Source organism: Oncorhynchus nerka, linkage group LG14 (assembly GCF_034236695.1).
Source record: "Oncorhynchus nerka isolate Pitt River linkage group LG14, Oner_Uvic_2.0, whole genome shotgun sequence".
NCBI lineage: Eukaryota > Metazoa > Chordata > Actinopteri > Salmoniformes > Salmonidae > Oncorhynchus > Oncorhynchus nerka.
The window spans coordinates 13,769,444-13,786,431 of NC_088409.1; the positions used below are offsets into that span (position 1 = coordinate 13,769,444).

Below are 16,988 nucleotides of genomic sequence, written 5' to 3' on the forward strand. Positions count from 1 at the left end.
GCCCAACTCAGACTTGAGCTCAGTAGACTTCACAAAACATGGACACAAGTCAAAAAAACTCCAACCTAGGAATTTCACCTTCATTTTTCCTGTGCTTTGTTTAGACAGATTAGAAGCAGAATCGGGAAGTGAATGCACAATGTTTGGGTCTAAGATAGCAAATGTATTTGGGATTTTACCCACTCAACACACAGCCAGATACACTGTGAACAACTCAGAGTCCATGTCAGAAGAAAATGTTTAGATTAAAGAAAAATGTGAACTTCAAACATTGTGCAACCATACTGTTCAGCATTCCCCAGTCTGGGGCATGGAGGTGGAGAGGGCATTCCCCAGTCTGGGGCATGGAGGTGGAGAGAGGGCATTCCCCAGTCTGGGGCATGGAGGTGGAGAGAGGGCATTCCCCAGTCTGGGGCATGGAGGTGGAGAGAGGGCATTCCCCAGTCTGGGGCAGTCTGAGGGCATTCCCCAGTCTGGGGCATGGAGGTGGAGAGAGGGCATTCCCCAGTCTGGGGCATGGAGGTGGAGAGAGGGCATTCCCAGTCTGGGGCGTGGAGGTGGAGAGGGGCATTCCCCATGGAGGTGGAGAGAGGGCATTCCCCAGTCTGGGGCATGGAGGTGGAGAGAGGGCATTCCCCAGTCCATGGAGTCTGAGAGGCAGTCTGGGGCATGGAGGTGGAGAGAGGGCATTCCAGTCTGGGGCATGGAGGTGGAAAGGCATTCCCAGTCTGGGGCATGGAGGTGGAGAGAGGGCATTCCCAGTCTGGGGCATGGAGGTGGAGAGAGGGCATTCCCAGTCTGGGGCATGGAGGTGGAGAGAGGGCATTCCCCAGTCTGGGGCATGGAGGTGGAGAGAGGGCATTCCCCAGTCTGGGGCATGGAGGTGGAGAGAGGGCATTCCCCAGTCTGGGGCATGGAGGTGGAGAAGAGGCATTCCCCATGGAGGTGGAGAGAGGGCATTCCCCAGTCTGGGGGCATGGAGGTGGAGAGAGGGCATTCCCCAGTCTGGGGCATGGAGGTGGAGAGAGGGCATTCCCCAGTCTGGGGCATGGAGGTGGAGAGAGGGCATTCCCCAGTCTGGGGCATGGAGGTGGAGAGAGGGCATTCCCCAGTCTGGGGCATGGAGGTGGAGAGAGGGCATTCCCCAGTCTGGGGCATGGAGGTGGAGAGAGGGCATTCCCCAGTCTGGGGCATGGAGGTGGAGAGAGGGCATTCCCCAGTCTGGGGCATGGAGGTGGAGAGAGGGCATTCCCCAGTCTGGGGCATGGAGGTGGAGAGAGGGCATTCCCCAGTCTGGGGCATGGAGGTGGAGAGAGGGCATTCCCCAGTCTGGGGCATGGAGGTGGAGAGAGGGCATTCCCCAGTCTGGGGCATGGAGGTGGAGAGAGGGCATTCCCCAGTCTGGGGCATGGAGGTGGAGAGAGGGCATTCCCCAGTCTGGGGCATGGAGGTGGAGAGAGGGCATTCCCCAGTCTGGGGCATGGAGGTGGAGAGAGGGCATTCCCCAGTCTGGGGCATGGAGGTGGAGAGAGGGCATTCCCCAGTCTGGGGCATGGAGGTCTGGGGCATGGAGGTGGAGAGAGGGCATTCCCCAGTCTGGGGCATGGAGGTGGAGAGAGGGCCCCAGTCTGGGGCATGGAGGTGGAGAGAGGGCATTCCCCAGTCTGGGGCATGGAGGTGGAGAGAGGGCATTCCCCAGTCTGGGGCATGGAGGTGGAGAGAGGGCATTCCCCAGTCTGGGGCATGGAGGTGGAGAGAGGGCATTCCCCAGTCTGGGGCATGGAGGGCATTCCCCAGTCTGGGGCATGGAGAGAGGGCATTCCCCAGTCTGGGGCATGGAGGTGGAGAGAGGGCATTCCCCAGTCTGGGGCATGGAGGTGGAGAGAGGGCATTCCCCAGTCTGGGGCATGGAGGTGGAGAGAGGGCATTCCCCAGTCTGGGGCAGTCTGGGGTGGAGGTGGAGAGAGGGCATTCCCCAGTCTGGGGCATGGAGGTGGAGAGAGGGCATTCCCCAGTCTGGGGCGTGGAGGTGGAGAGAGGGCATTCCCCAGTCTGGGGCGTGGAGGTGGAGAGAGGGCATTCCCCAGTCTGGGGCATGGAGGTGGAGAGAGGGCATTCCCCAGTCTGGGGCGTGGAGGTGGAGAGAGGGCATTCCCCAGTCTGGGGCGTGGAGGTGGAGGTGGAGAGAGGGCATTCCCCAGTCTGGGGCGTGGAGGTGGAGAGAGGGCATTCCCCAGTCTGGGGCATGGAGGTGGAGAGAGGGCATTCCCCAGTCTGGGGCATGGAGGTGGAGAGAGGGCATTCCCCAGTCTGGGGCATGGAGGTGGAGAGAGGGCATTCCCCAGTCTGGGGCATGGAGGTGGAGAGAGGGCATTCCCCAGTCTGGGGCATGGAGGTGGAGAGAGGGCATTCCTATCAGGTGTGCCCTCTAGCAAACTCTATGGTCAAGTATAAAAGCAGGTAAGTTTGTGGGCGCATCTGCTGTGTTCAGGTCCTTCACAAACTCAGACAGGAAAGAGCACAGCAGGCTCAGGCAAAGCTCTCCAAAACAAGCCAAAGTCAATGACAACGTGAGTACAAAATGTTATAGAGCCCAACAGTTGGGGTGTCATAATACCCATAAACCCTAACGGTCAAACAGGGAAATGATTCCGATCGTTTTTCCACCATTCATTTTTCCCATTGGGGATTTTAGAAACACTTCAAATAAGGGCTGTGTATCGTGTAGACTTCCCCTGGTGTGACGTTTTGATAACCATGTCAATCTCTCTCGGACAAGGTGACTTTTATCAATATATTCTGCTCTATTTACTTTGATTCTTAAAGGCTAATTGGCATCAACGTAGACTACAAATCCCCACAAGCTCCTGCACATCATCTGTAGCTGACACCTTTGCTAACAGGTATTGTTTCAATTTAAAACTTGCACAAGACAGTTCACAGAATCGTTCATTTAAGGAAATGTTGGCAATTTATTTATTACTAAATTTAGCTAACATTAGATAGTTAATCCAGAAATTCTTAAAATTAAAGGAGAGCCGCACACTAGGAGCTCAGATGCAATCATTTAATAACCTAATAACCAACGTTTCAACAGACAAGCTGTCTTCATCAGGGTATAATGACAGACACTGTGGGGTGACAAGTTTATATAGTGTCAAAGGACACACACAGGTGTCTGTAATCATGGCCGGGTGTGGCCTGATATCACTGGTTAATTCTCAGATATAAAATAACATACCAAAAACATGAATGGACATCATACGATCATAGATACAATGTGTCTACATAGGCCTACAAACATTTCCAATTAATAGCAAAATCACAATAATCACAAGAACGGCTTCAGGTCAAAGTCTACGTTGAGACCAAAGTGAACAAGAGTCTTTAAATGAAAGATCAACGTAGACTTTGATCTGAAGCCGTTCTGGTGATTATTGTGATTTTGCTATTCATTGTAAATGTTTGTAGACCCATGTAGACACATTGTATCTATGATCGTATGATGTCCATTCATGTTATTTGCAACTTTTCTTTTCTTTGTAAGTGTTCTACTCCGTTAGGAAGCACCTTGCCTAAATTGGTGTGCGTTTCTTTCACCTCTAAATGAATCCAGAGATTCTTACCTTGGCCTTGATTTGGCCTAGTCACGTCCAGATCAGCATGGGATTTGTAGTTCTTAAATGATAGCCACCTTAGCAGCTAATTAGCATAGCATTTTGGGGGGGTAAATACAGGCAACTATATTAACTATATTGATAAAAAATCACCTTGTCTGGGGCCACCTGAGTGGCGTAGTGGACTGAGGCACTGCATTGCAGTGTTGTGGTGTCACTACAGCCTGGAGTTTGATCCCAGGCTGTGCTATTACTGACCGTGACTGGGAATCCCATAGGGTTGCGCACAATTGGCCCAGTGTCGTCCGGGTTAGGGGAGGGTTTGGCCGGGGGGCCTTAACTTGGCTCATTGCACTCTAGCAACTCCTTGAGGCGGGCTGGGCGCATGCAGGCTGACTTCAGTCATCAGTTGAACTGTGTTTCCTCTGACACATTGGTGCAGTTGGCTTCCGGGTTAAGAAGCGCGGATTGGCGGGTCATGCTTCGTAGGACGTGTGAATTCACCTTTGCGTCTCCCAAGCCTGTAGGGGAGTTGCAGCGATGAGACAAGATAATGATAAAAAGGGTCAAAATAAACCTTGTCCTGGAGAGATCTACAGTTATCAAAACGACACAGTGTTCATTTGAAGTGTTTCTAAAATCCCCTGTGGGAAAAATGAACGGTGGAAAAACGATTGGAACCATTTCCATGTTTGACCGCTAGGTTTTATGGGTATTATGACTGTGTTACTCTGTTACATTGAAGAAGGAAACAGAAAAGGAATTCCCTCAACAAGAACATTGGTTTTGTGTAGAATTTCTGGCGGCTAATGGTCACTGTATGCTTCTAGTACAAGTCAAACTGCCATTTTGATTGATTGTTGATGTTAATGGACACGTCATTGTTTACACCTTTTGTGCACTTGTTTTTTTATGCAAATGAAGGCCTGTTTTTTTGTTAATACTGCTGGTTTGTTTGCCTACGAGCTTTATATAGTGTTCGATGCTTGCCTCACATGCTACATGTGACATGCTATATGCTACCTGCTACACTAAATAGCCAGGGATCATCTAACCTGCTCTAGCTCTAGCCTACCATGCCACACCTTACTGCATCCAACTTTTGACCTTCATATTGAGCCATGGACTGGAGTTTTGTACACGTTTTGTGTGATTTCTACTGCTAACATTAGCAGTCATTGCCTGTATTCTTGTTCTATTCATGTGAAATGTAATGCCATATTTCCCTTGATTTGGAAGAATATGGAAATGATAAATAACTTACAGATCTTAGAACTGTTCTACTTTATCAGTATTAAAATGTTAACTACCTGTTCCTGTTTTGTTGTCATTTTATAAATTGCTAAGAAAATACTAAGCTTCATAATCACTTCTTGGAAAAATGTATTTTGTAGTCATTCACTACTATCCTGGACAAACGTATTCATTTGTATTTTCACAAAACTATATTTTATCATATCCTTTGTTTGAGCATAATACCATACATTTGACCTTTGGGAATGACCTAAGAGGAGTTTCTCAACAGACCATATAACTGCAGGGAATACACAATGAGGATGGACTCCCATTTAAAGAATTTGAAAACTCCAGAACTCTAATTCTGCACTAGACAGGACTCGAAACACAATGATATTGTTCAGGATCTTTACATAGAGGAAACGACACCAACAGACAAGGGATCTAATTCTGCATGAAACAGGACTCGAAACATCATAATAGTGTTTTCAACCTGGTTAGCGCTCCCAGTCTCTGGCAAGGTGTTCCACAACGCTTGACTATGTGGCGTTACAACACACCACGTTATGTTTCAGAACACCTTAGGGTGGATTTTTCAGTCGGCTACACTTTAAATCTGTCTCATAACCCCTTACACCCATGTGTTTCAAACCTCAAGCAAAGTTAAGGTTTCATCTCCTTAACGATGGTGGCAACTCAGTTCCCACTAGTTTTAGTGTTACAAAACACTTTATTTTAACAGCGTAGGCAACTTCTCTTCCCCGTGCCCGTCGGCTATCGACAATCATCATTATAGCGGAGCGTATAGCCAAATCCTACTATAAAATGACACCGTAGTAAACCCAGGCGAATTCCCACTGTAAACAGAGCAGACAAGCGGATCGGTCTGTGATTGGCGGATGTCCCGGTTTTACTGACTTGACCTCTTCCCTTGGCAACCACTTCCTCCGAGCTCCCAACGCGGCCATCTTTATTTAACTCATTCATGAAAAGTTTTTGTAAGACACTGGAACATTGTTGCATTTGGCTACGCATCTAACGAACCACGGGACACATTTAAATTGTTTTTGTATCCACGTGCTCCAGCGTGTGCTACATCGTAGCGTATTTCTGTCACAGCCGAAGTTGGACTGAAAGCGTACGTGTTTATTAGTAATATCTATGTAGCCTAGAATACGTTTTCGTTAATCAATCATCAGCCTCTAGTAATTTCACCAGCGAGTCCGCAGTAAACATAGTTATTTGTAAATATGAATAGATGTGTAGCCGACAGTAGATGTGTACAGAACGCGCGATTACAATGTTTCGTAGAACGACGATGCGCTAGTCTATCCGTCTATGTCTCCTTGACCCGAGGCTGCTAGACGTTACGATGTAACCACATGATGATGATGATGATAATGACGAAGATATTCTGTCTGGACCCCGAGATTGTGCTCGCGTTACATTGTAATAACGTTGCGTGAAAGATTTGACATAATATTTACGATGAGGAGTGAATACAGCCATAGCCTCTTCACAAATACACAATTAAATAGGCTACTACATTTTTCTGAATTATAGTTTTTCTGAATTACACTTAACCTGAAGTATATATTTTCCCTCTGCAGGTTAGAATGAGAAAAAAGCAGAATGTGAAACAGAGAAAGGCAGAACCAATAATAACACCAACACCATTAACAACAACAACAACAACAACAGCAGCAGTCGTCCAGGAGTTTGTGGTGGAGAAGATCATCCACCGAAGGGTCTTCAATGGAAGAGTAGAGTACTATCTGAAGTGGAAAGGATTCACTGAGTAAGGACAGCATTTCAACACAGTTGGATAAACCATTGTGCCTCCCAAATGGCACCCTATTCCCTAACGCATTACTCTTAAACATAATTACACTCTAGTGCACTATATAAGGTATAGGGCCATTTGGGACATATACAGTAGGATAGAACATGGTGCCTCCCAAATGGCACCCTATTCCCTAACGCATTACTCTTAAACATAATTACACCCTAGTGCACTATATAAGGAATAGGAGGCCATTTGGGACATATACAGTAGTATCCTAAACTAGTTAAAAATAGTTGTCTATGTATTCCATGAATGTCTTCAGTGGCTAATATTAAAAGCTTGCTGTACATAGACACACTCACACTGTTTCTGCCTCTAGTGCTGACAACACCTGGGAACCAGAGGACAACTTGGTCTGTCCTGAACTGATAGAAGAGTTCCTGAGAAACCTCTGTTTGTCTGGAGAGAATCAGGTTGAGGAAGAGAACCTACGGCCGGTGGAACCAGAGCTCGTCCCCAAAGAGGAACTGGCAGAACAGGAGACTGAGATTGTGAGTGGCTGAGATCTGGGATGACAAAGTGACTGAGATTTGGGATGACAGAGTGACTGAGATCTGGGATGACAGAGTGACTGAGATCTGGGATGACAGAGTGACTGAGATCTGGGATGACAGAGTGACTGAGATCTGGGATGACAGAGTGACTGAGATCTGGGATGACAGAGTGACTGAGATCTGGGATAACAGAGTGACTGAGATCTGGGATGACAAAGTGACTGAGATCTGGGATGACAGAGTGACTGAGATCTAGGATGACAGAGTGACTTAGATCTGGGATGACAGAGTGACTGAGATCTGGGATGACAGAGTGACTGAGATCTGGGATGACAGAGTGACTGAGATCTGGGATGACAGAGTGACTGAGATCTGGGATGACAGAGTGACTGAGATCTGGGATGACAGAGTGACTGAGATCTGGGATGACAGAGTGACTGAGATCTGGGATGACAGTGACTGAGATCTGGGATGACAGAGTGACTGAGATCTGGGATGACAGACACGTCGGCTACATCAGATACTTGTTTATTAATGTCAGTAGAAGACTGGTCTACTGGTCTGTAGATCAGTGTGTTTATTAATGCCAGTAGAAGACTGGTCTGTAGATCAGTGTGTTTATTAATGTCAGTAGAAGACTGGTCTGTAGATCAGTGTGTTTATTAATGCCAGTAGAAGACTGGTCTGTAGATCAGTGTGTTTATTAATGCCAGTAGAAGACTGGTCTGTAGATCAGTGTGTTTATTAATGCCAGTAGAAGACTGGTCTGTAAGATCTGTAGATTATGATTAGTGTGTTTATTAATGCCAGTAGAAGACTGGTCTGTAGATCAGTGTGTTTATTAATGCCAGTAGAAGACTGGTCTGTAGATCAGTGTGTTTATTAATGTCAGTAGAAGACTGGTCTGTAGATCAGTGTGTTTATTAATGTCAGTAGAAGACTGGTCTGTAGATCAGTGTGTGTATGTAGGTCTATTACTATATGATCATGAAATAGTGTAAGAATACCGGTACCCAAAAATACATATTTGTTATATTATGATAAAAGCTCCAGAGTCATGTGGAAAGGTTACCTCAGTAGACTGATATAGGAATAGAACCAGGAAGGAGGCATTCTAATTCCAGAATGATATCCAGACATTCTGTTCCAGATATACACATATTTCATTGTTCCCTTGGAGTCAATGTTTCCACTTTCCATGCCTGGCACTGAGCTTTCACATAGTGGAAAACCCTTTGACTAAATTACAAACAAAATGTCTATAACACCTGAGCAAAACATCTTTGTTCAGCATGTGCAGTGTCGCTTATCTCTATTTAATATTGAGACGGGGAGATAGTCGTTGCCTTAGATGATTATAACACTCCTCTAACTTATCACAACAGGAGATCACTCTGACAGGTCTGTTGTGTCATAACACTCCTCTAACTCATCACAACAGGAGATCACTCTGACAGGTCTGTTGTGTTATAACACTCCTCTAACTTATCACAACAGGAGATCACTCTGACAGGTCTGTTGTGTTATAACACTCCTCTAACTCATCACAACAGGAGATCACTCTGACAGGTCTGTTGTGTTATAACACTCCTCTAACTTATCACAACAGGAGATCACTCTGACAGGTCTGTTGTGTTATAACACTCCTCTAACTTATCACAACAGGAGATCACTCTGACAGGTCTGTTGTGTTATAACACTCCTCTAACTCATCACAACAGGAGATCCCTCTGACAGGTCTGTTGTGTTATAACACTCCTCTAACTCATCACAACAGGAGATCCCTCTGACAGGTCTGTTGTGTTATAACACTCCTCTAACTCATCACAACAGGAGATCACTCTGACAGGTCTGTTGTGTTATAACACTCCTCTAACTCATCACAACAGGAGATCCCTCTGACAGGTCTGTTGTGTTATAACACTCCTCTAACTCATCACAACAGGAGATCCCTCTGACAGGTCTGTTGTGTTATAATGCTCCTCTAACTCATCACAACAGGAGATCACTCTGACAGGTCTGTTGTGTTATAACACTCCTCTAACTCATCACAACAGGAGATCCCTCTGACAGGTCTGTTGTGTTATAACACTCCTCTAACTCATCACAACAGGAGATCACTCTGACAGGGCTGTTGTGTTATAACACTCCTCTAACTCATCACAACAGGTGTTGACATAACAGGGAGCTGCTTACCTACAAGCCCTTAACTAACAATGCAGTTCAAGAAATAGAGTAAAAAAAAAATTTACTAAATCAACTAAAGTAAAAAATAAAATAAAAAGCAGCAAAATAACAATAACAAAACTATATACAGGGGGTACCGGTACAGAGTCAATGTGGAGGCTATATACAGGGGGTAAAGGTACAGAGTCAATGTGGAGGCTATATACAGGGGGTACCAGTACAGAGTCAATGTGGAGGCTATTTACAGGGGGTACCGGTACAGAGTCAATGTGGAGGCTATATACAGGGGGTACCAGTACAGAGTCAATGTGGAGGCTATATACAGGGGTACCGGTACAGAGTCAATGTGGAGGCTATATACAGGGGTACCGGTACAGAGTCAATGTGGAGGCTATATACAGGGGGTACCGGTACAGAGTCAATGTGGAGGCTATATACAGGGGGTACCGGTACAGAGTCAATGTGGAGGCTATATACAGGGGGTACCGGTACAGAGTCAATGTGGAGGCTATATACAGGGGGTACCGGTACAGAGTCAATGTGGAGGCTATATACAGGGGGTACCGGTACAGAGTCAATGTGTGGAGGCTATATACAGGGGGTACCGGTACAGAGTCAATGTGGAGGCTATATACAGGGGGTACCGGTACAGAGTCAATGTGGAGGCTATATACAGGGGTACCGGTACAGAGTCAATGTGGGGGCTATATACAGGGGGTACCGGTACAGAGTCAATGTGGAGGCTATATACAGGGGGTACCGGTACAGAGTCAATGTGGAGGCTATATACAGGGGGTACCGGTACAGAGTCAATGTGGAGGCTATATACAGGGGTACCGGTACAGAGTCAATGTGGAGGCTATATACAGGGGGTAACGGTACAGAGTCAATGTGGAGGCTATATACAGGGGGTACCGGTACAGAGTCAATGTGGAGGCTATATACAGGGGGTACCGGTACAGAGTCAATGTGGAGGCTATATACAGGGGGTACCGGTACAGAGTCAATGTGGAGGCTATATACAGGGGGTACCGGTACAGAGTCAATGTGGAGGCTATATACAGGGGGTACCGGTACAGAGTCAATGTGGAGGCTATATACAGGGGGTACCGGTACAGAGTCAATGTGGAGGCTATATACAGGGGGTACCGGTACAGAGTCAATGTGGAGGCTATATACAGGGGGTACCGGTACAGAGTCAATGTGGAGGCTATATACAGGGGTACCGGTACAGAGTCAATGTGGAGGCTATATACAGGGGTACCGGTACAGAGTCAATGTGGAGGCTATATACAGGGGTAAAGGTACAGAGTCAATGTGGAGGCTATATACAGGGGTACCGGTACAGAGTCAATGTGGAGGCTATATACAGGGGGTACCGGTACAGAGTCAATGTGGAGGCTATATACAGGGGTACCGGTACAGAGTCAATGTGGAGGCTATATACAGGGGGTACCGGTACAGAGTCAATGTGGAGGCTATATACAGGGGGTACCGGTACAGAGTCAATGTGGAGGCTATATACAGGGGTACCGGTACAGAGTCAATGTGGAGGCTATATACAGGGGGTACCGGTACAGAGTCAATGTGGAGGCTATATACAGGGGGTACCGGTACAGAGTCAATGTGGAGGCTATATACAGGGGGTACCGGTACAGAGTCAATGTGGAGGCTATATACAGGGGGTACCGGTACAGAGTCAATGTGGAGGCTATATACAGGGGGTACAGGTACAGAGTCAATCCCCCTGACTGGTCAGCTGTGTTGTGTTGTCCTCCCAGCAGGTGTACAGCGAGCAGAGACATAATGACCTCCAGGAACCTGCTGACCAGGATTCTCCTACTGCCCTCACGTGTCCCCAGGAACCTGCTGACCAGGATTCTCCTACTGCCCTCACGTGTCCCCTGGAACCTGAACACATCATCGGCTCCACAGACAGACACGGAGAACTCATGTTCCTCATCAAATGGTAGAGTTAACCACTTCCATACTGCCACAACAAACTGCAACAAACACCAACTAACACCAACATTCAGAGGTTGTTTTTAGAATAAACACTCTCTTGTCACACAACTGGTTCCTCTTGTCTTCCTGACTGTATGCCAGGCAGCAACATACTAGTGTAGGCTACATTCCTCAAACATACTAGTCATTTCTGGGAAAGAGTTTTGATTGTGCAACAGCACCAGAGTAGTTATAATGATGTGCTCTGACAAACAGAAAGAACAGCACCAGAGTAGTTATAATGATGTGCTCTGACAAACAGAAAGAACAGCACCAGAGTAGTTATAATGATGTGCTCTGACAAACAGAATGAACAGCACCAGAGTAGTTATAATGATGTGCTCTGACAAACAGAATGAACAGCACCAGAGTAGTTAAAATGATGTGCTCTGACAAACAGAAAGAACAGCACCAGAGTAGTTATAATGATGTGCTCTGACAAACAGAATGAACAGCACCAGAGTAGTTATAATCATGTGCTCTGACAAACAGAAAGAACAGCACCAGAGTAGTTATAATGATGTGCTCTGACAAACAGAAAGAACAGCACCAGAGTAGTTATAATGATGTGCTCTGACAAACAGAAAGAACAGCACCAGAGTAGTTATAATGATGTGCTCTGACAAACAGAAAGAAGTGGACATTGCCCCCCTCCTCCCCTCCCCGTTGTCCCCCTCTCTCTTTACATGTGTACAGATATTATCTATGTAATAATATGTCATAGAGACGGTATAATGATTCTAATAATGTCTTGTATCCCTGTGTGTCTGTACAGGAAGAACCGTGACGAGGTGGCCCTGCTGTCAGCCAGGGAGGCCAGCGCCAGGTATCCTGAGGTGGTTGTAGCCTTCTACGAGGACAAACTCACCTGGCACTCTGGGGACGAGGACCAGTAAAGGATGTGTGTGTGTGTCGTAGAGTGTGTGTGTGCATGTGAGTACACAAGTAGGGATGTGAACTGACAAGCATCTGTAGGCATCTCATAGGTTCATTTCTCCTCCAGCGAACCAAGGTCCTCCTTGAGCTGACATTAAAAGCACAGTGTGTGAAACGATGTCCTGCTGCAGGTAGATTGAGTCATGGTGGCAGGTGTAAAGCCCTGATGGGTCTCCTGACTTCCTGTGGAACAGTCACAGCCTTTGGGGTGTAGTGAGGCTGTGGTGGACAAACAGTTCAAAGACGTCTGTCTCAGAGTGGCCCTGATAATGATGTTGAAACTACAAACTGAAGGCAGACAGCCGGTTCACACTGATGAATTCTCCCCTCAGTCTATTGTACAACCTTTCAACCCGAAGCTCTTTGTCAAAGCCTGACGAAGGGTGCGAGTATCTCTCTGGATAACATGCCTTTGTTTTTTGGGATCCAGCACTTAAAAGTGACTGGATGTGTGTACACTACGTTTGAAGAGTTGAAACTAACCCTTAGCATTCCTTTCCCAGTGTCTTCATGTCCTGCAGCAGACTGAATCACTGTGGACACTGTGTTCTGTTTGACTACTGATACTGTGGTCGTAGAACCCCATGTGATTGTATTGGAGTTTTGTACTAGATTTAGTTTCTTGTATCTTCTGCCTCCGGAGCACCTTGGCCACAAGGCTCTCCCTCCGGCTCTTCCACGGTGAGATGTCTGTGGTTTTATTAGGTAGGATACTTATCTTGTATAGTAATGGGTTCACTGTGAGATGACTGTGGTTTTATTAGGTATAGTAATATTGTATAGTATTGGGTTCACTGTGCATTACACTCAATAGATAACTGGCCACCTAATATGATATCTGCACTTTTTACTTTTTGCCACAATCCTTGATATTGTACTTTTGTGTGTGTGTGTGTGTGTGTGTGTGTGTGTGTGTGTGTGTGTGTGTGTGTGTGTGTGTGTGTGTGTGTGCGATTCAAAGTTGATAAAGCACCAGAGTACAAGTTTACTGACAAAACAGAAAAGCACAGAGTGAATGATATTAGACTGACGGTATGCTGTTTAATGTAGAACATGATAGTAGACAGTATACTGTTTATTGTAGAACATGATAGTAGACATTGGGGTCTGTACAGAGTCAATGTGGTATACATGTGGAACATGATAGTGTACTGTTTAATGTAGAACATGATAGTAGATGGTATATGATGTTTAATGTGGAACATGATAGTAGACGGTATACTGTTTAATGTAGAACATGATAGTAGACGGTATAGAGTTTAATGTAGAACATGATAGTAGATGGTATACTGTTTATTGTAGAACATGATAGTAGACGGTATACTGTTTCATGTGGAACATGATAGTAGACGGTATACTGTTTAATGTAGAACATGATAGTAGATGGTATACTGTTTAATGTGGAACATGATAGTAGACGGTATACTGTTTAATGTAGAACATGATAGTAGACGGTATACTGTTTAATGTAGGGCTGATAGTAAACGGTATACTGTTTAATGTAGAACATGATAGTAGACGGTATAAGTTTAATGTAGAACATGATAGTAAAGGGTATACTGTTTAATGTAGAACATGATAGTCACGGTCCTGTTTAATGTAGAACATGATAGTAAACGGTATACTGTTTAATGTAGAACATGATAGTAGACGGTATACTGTTTAATGTAGAACATGATAGTAGAAGGTATACTGTTTAATGTAGAACATGATAGTAAACGGTATACTGTTTATTGTAGAACTGATAGTAGACAGTATCACTGTTTAATGTAGAACATGATAGTAGACGGTATACTGTTTAATGTAGAACATGATAGTAGGGTATACTGTTTAATGTAGAACTGATAGTAAACGGTATACTGTTTAATGTAGAACTGATAGTAGACGGTATACTGTTTAATGTAGTCAACATGATAGTAAACGTGAATCACTGTTTAATGTAGAACATGATAGTAGACGGTATACTGTTTAATGTAGAACATGATAGTAGATGGTATACTGTTTCATGTAGAACATGATAGTAGATGGTATACTGTTTCATGTAGAACATGATAGTAGATGGTATACTGTTTAATGTAGAACATGATAGTAAACGGTATACTGTTTAATGTCAACATGATAGTAGAGGTATACTATTTTAATGTAGAACATGATAGTAGACGGTATACTGTTTAATGTAGAACATGATAGTAAACGGTATACTGTTTAATGTAGAACATGATAGTAGACGGTATACTGTTTAATGTAGAACATGATAGTAGACGGTATACTGTTTCATGTAGAACATGATAGTAGATGGTATACTGTTTAATGTAGAACATGATAGTAGATGGTATACTGTTTAATGTAGAACATGATAGTAGACGGTATACTGTTTAATGTAGAACATGATAGTAAACGGTATACTGTTTAATGTAGAACATGATAGTAGACGGTATACTGTTTAATGTAGAACATGATAGTAAACGGTATACTGTTTAATGTAGAACATGATAGTAGACGGTATACTGTTTAATGTAGAACATGATAGTAGAAGGTATACTGTTTAATGTAGAACATGATAGTAAACGGTATACTGTTTATTGTAGAACATGATAGTAGACAGTATACTGTTTAATGTAGAACATGATAGTAGACGGTATACTGTTTAATGTAGAACATGATAGTAGACGGTATACTGTTTAATGTAGAACATGATAGTAAACGGTATACTGTTTAATGTAGAACATGATAGTAGACGGTATACTGTTTAATGTAGAACATGATAGTAGACGGTATACTGTTTAATGTAGAACATGATAGTAAACGGTATACTGTTTAATGTAGAACATGATAGTAGACGGTATACTGTTTAATGTAGAACATGATAGTAGATGGTATACTGTTTCATGTAGAACATGATAGTAGATGGTATACTGTTTCATGTAGAACATGATAGTAGATGGTATACTGTTTAATGTAGAACATGATAGTAAACGGTATACTGTTTAATGTAGAACATGATAGTAGACGGTATACTGTTTAATGTAGAACATGATAGTAGATGGTATACTGTTTCATGTAGAACATGATAGTAGATGGTATACTGTTTCATGTAGAACATGATAGTAGATGGTATACTGTTTAATGTGGAACATGATAGTAGATAGTATACTGTTTAATGTAGAACATGATAGTAGATGGTATACTGTTTAATGTAGAACATGATAGTAGATGGTATACTGTTTAATGTAGAACACAGCCAGGGGTTCTATTAGTGAGGATTTGATGAGTTACTCTGATCAAAATGTGACGTCACATATGAAAAAAGTATATCTGATGTGATTATGTTCATTTTACCCAGTCACTGATTATTCTCAGCAACTCTTAACCAAATATTTATCCACCAACCTGCATTTGTTACTGATAAATCATTGTTTTGTTAAGGGGCCCAGAGTTCTATATGTTCAGGACAAACTCCAGTCCCTACACAAACTGACTGACACTGTATTCATTGTGGACCTCTCCCATGACAGGAATGTTATGGGGCAATGTCTGCATCCCAAACTGAACCCTACTTCCTTTGTAGTGCACTATATAGGGAATGGTCTGCCATTTGAGACTGCCGTTCTGTTGAACCTTTTGTTCTGGGCTGCCTTTGAATGAGTCACTGTACCTGTTGACCTTTGATCTGTGAAGTGTCTGTCTGTGAATAAAGGGAGCTGTCACCCTGTGAGCCTTTAATGTCCTGTTTCTCAGATCATCCACATTAACAAACTCCATGACAACAAACACAAACAACGGAGTAAAACAATCACCTTCTGGGACAGTTGTACTCAGACTGCATTTAGAAATGATATGCTTCAAGAATGAATGAGAATATATCATTCATTGAATGACCATTGTACAGCAGCAAATATAGCAGATTGTACCTTAACAAGATGGTACCTTATAAGCTACAGTAAGACGTTGTTCAGTAGATTTGGTGACCAGGGAAAGACATACAGCCAGAGAGAAAGGACAGTTGTATTTGTACTATGTGGATACACACCAACACACCTGTGACTTCCAGGTGTGCTCAAGTACTCTATGAAATGGGATTCAAACGAGGAAGCTCAGCAGAACGAGCTTTGCAGTGTCACATAGAAACACACAGTGACGTTGCAAATGTGGTCCAGGTCAAGAGGCAGTGCTGGTTACTACACACTGTTTTACTAGACAACAGAGCAGCGGTTCTATAGGGTTCTATCACGGTCATTGTCGTTACGATCCTGATCCTAGGGTTGTATAGGGTTCTATCACGATCATTGTTGTTACGATCCTGATCCTAGGGTTGTATAGGGTTCTATCACGGTCATTGTCGTTACGATCCTGATCCTAGGGTTGTATAGGGTTCTATCACGGTCATTGTTGTTACGATCCTGATCGTAGGGTTCTATAGGGTTCTATCACGGTCATTGTCGTTACGATCCTGATCCTAGGGTTGTATAGGGTTCTATCACGGTCATTGTCGTTACCATCCTGATCATAGGGTTGTATAGTGTTTTATTAGGTACTTCCAGGTCAGACGGTCCAACAGACCAACAACAAATACAGACGGAACGTCTCCGTTACCTTATATGGTAAACAATAACATGTTTTATATCAGAGATTTATGGAAGCAGCACAAGGTGTTCCTCAATCCTCTGT

General features: G+C 44.2%; 1 protein-coding gene across 2 annotated transcripts; it reads left to right on the forward strand.

The window, feature by feature from the left end:
• Window positions 1–5,796: 5,796 nt before the first annotated feature.
• Window positions 5,797–12,474, forward strand: cbx3b (chromobox homolog 3b). 2 transcript variants are annotated; one of them, XM_065027457.1, is made up of 5 exons: window positions 5,797–5,991; window positions 6,464–6,651; window positions 7,019–7,190; window positions 11,162–11,349; window positions 12,160–12,474. In XM_065027457.1, the coding sequence occupies exons 2-5, from the start codon at window positions 6,470–6,472 to the stop codon at window positions 12,278–12,280; spliced, it is 663 nt and encodes a 220-aa protein (XP_064883529.1). In that variant the 5' UTR covers window positions 5,797–5,991; window positions 6,464–6,469; the 3' UTR covers window positions 12,281–12,474. The 2 variants fall into 2 exon arrangements, with proteins under 2 accessions (XP_064883529.1, XP_064883530.1); XM_065027458.1 differs by having other exon boundaries at window positions 11,165–11,349.
• The last annotated feature ends 4,514 nt before the right edge of the window (window positions 12,475–16,988 follow it).

What these genes read in the sequence shown, in the direction of transcription:
- cbx3b (XM_065027457.1), top strand. Translation starts at nt 6,470, where the DNA reads ATGAGAAAAAAGCAGAATGTGAAACAGAGAAAGGCAGAACCAATAATA. An exon ending in AAGTGGAAAGGATTCACTGA is followed by an intron (nt 6,652 to 7,018) that starts GTAAGGACAGCA and finishes TTCTGCCTCTAG; the next exon opens with TGCTGACAACACCTGGGAAC. An exon ending in CAGAACAGGAGACTGAGATT is followed by an intron (nt 7,191 to 11,161) that starts GTGAGTGGCTGA and finishes TTGTCCTCCCAG; the next exon opens with CAGGTGTACAGCGAGCAGAG.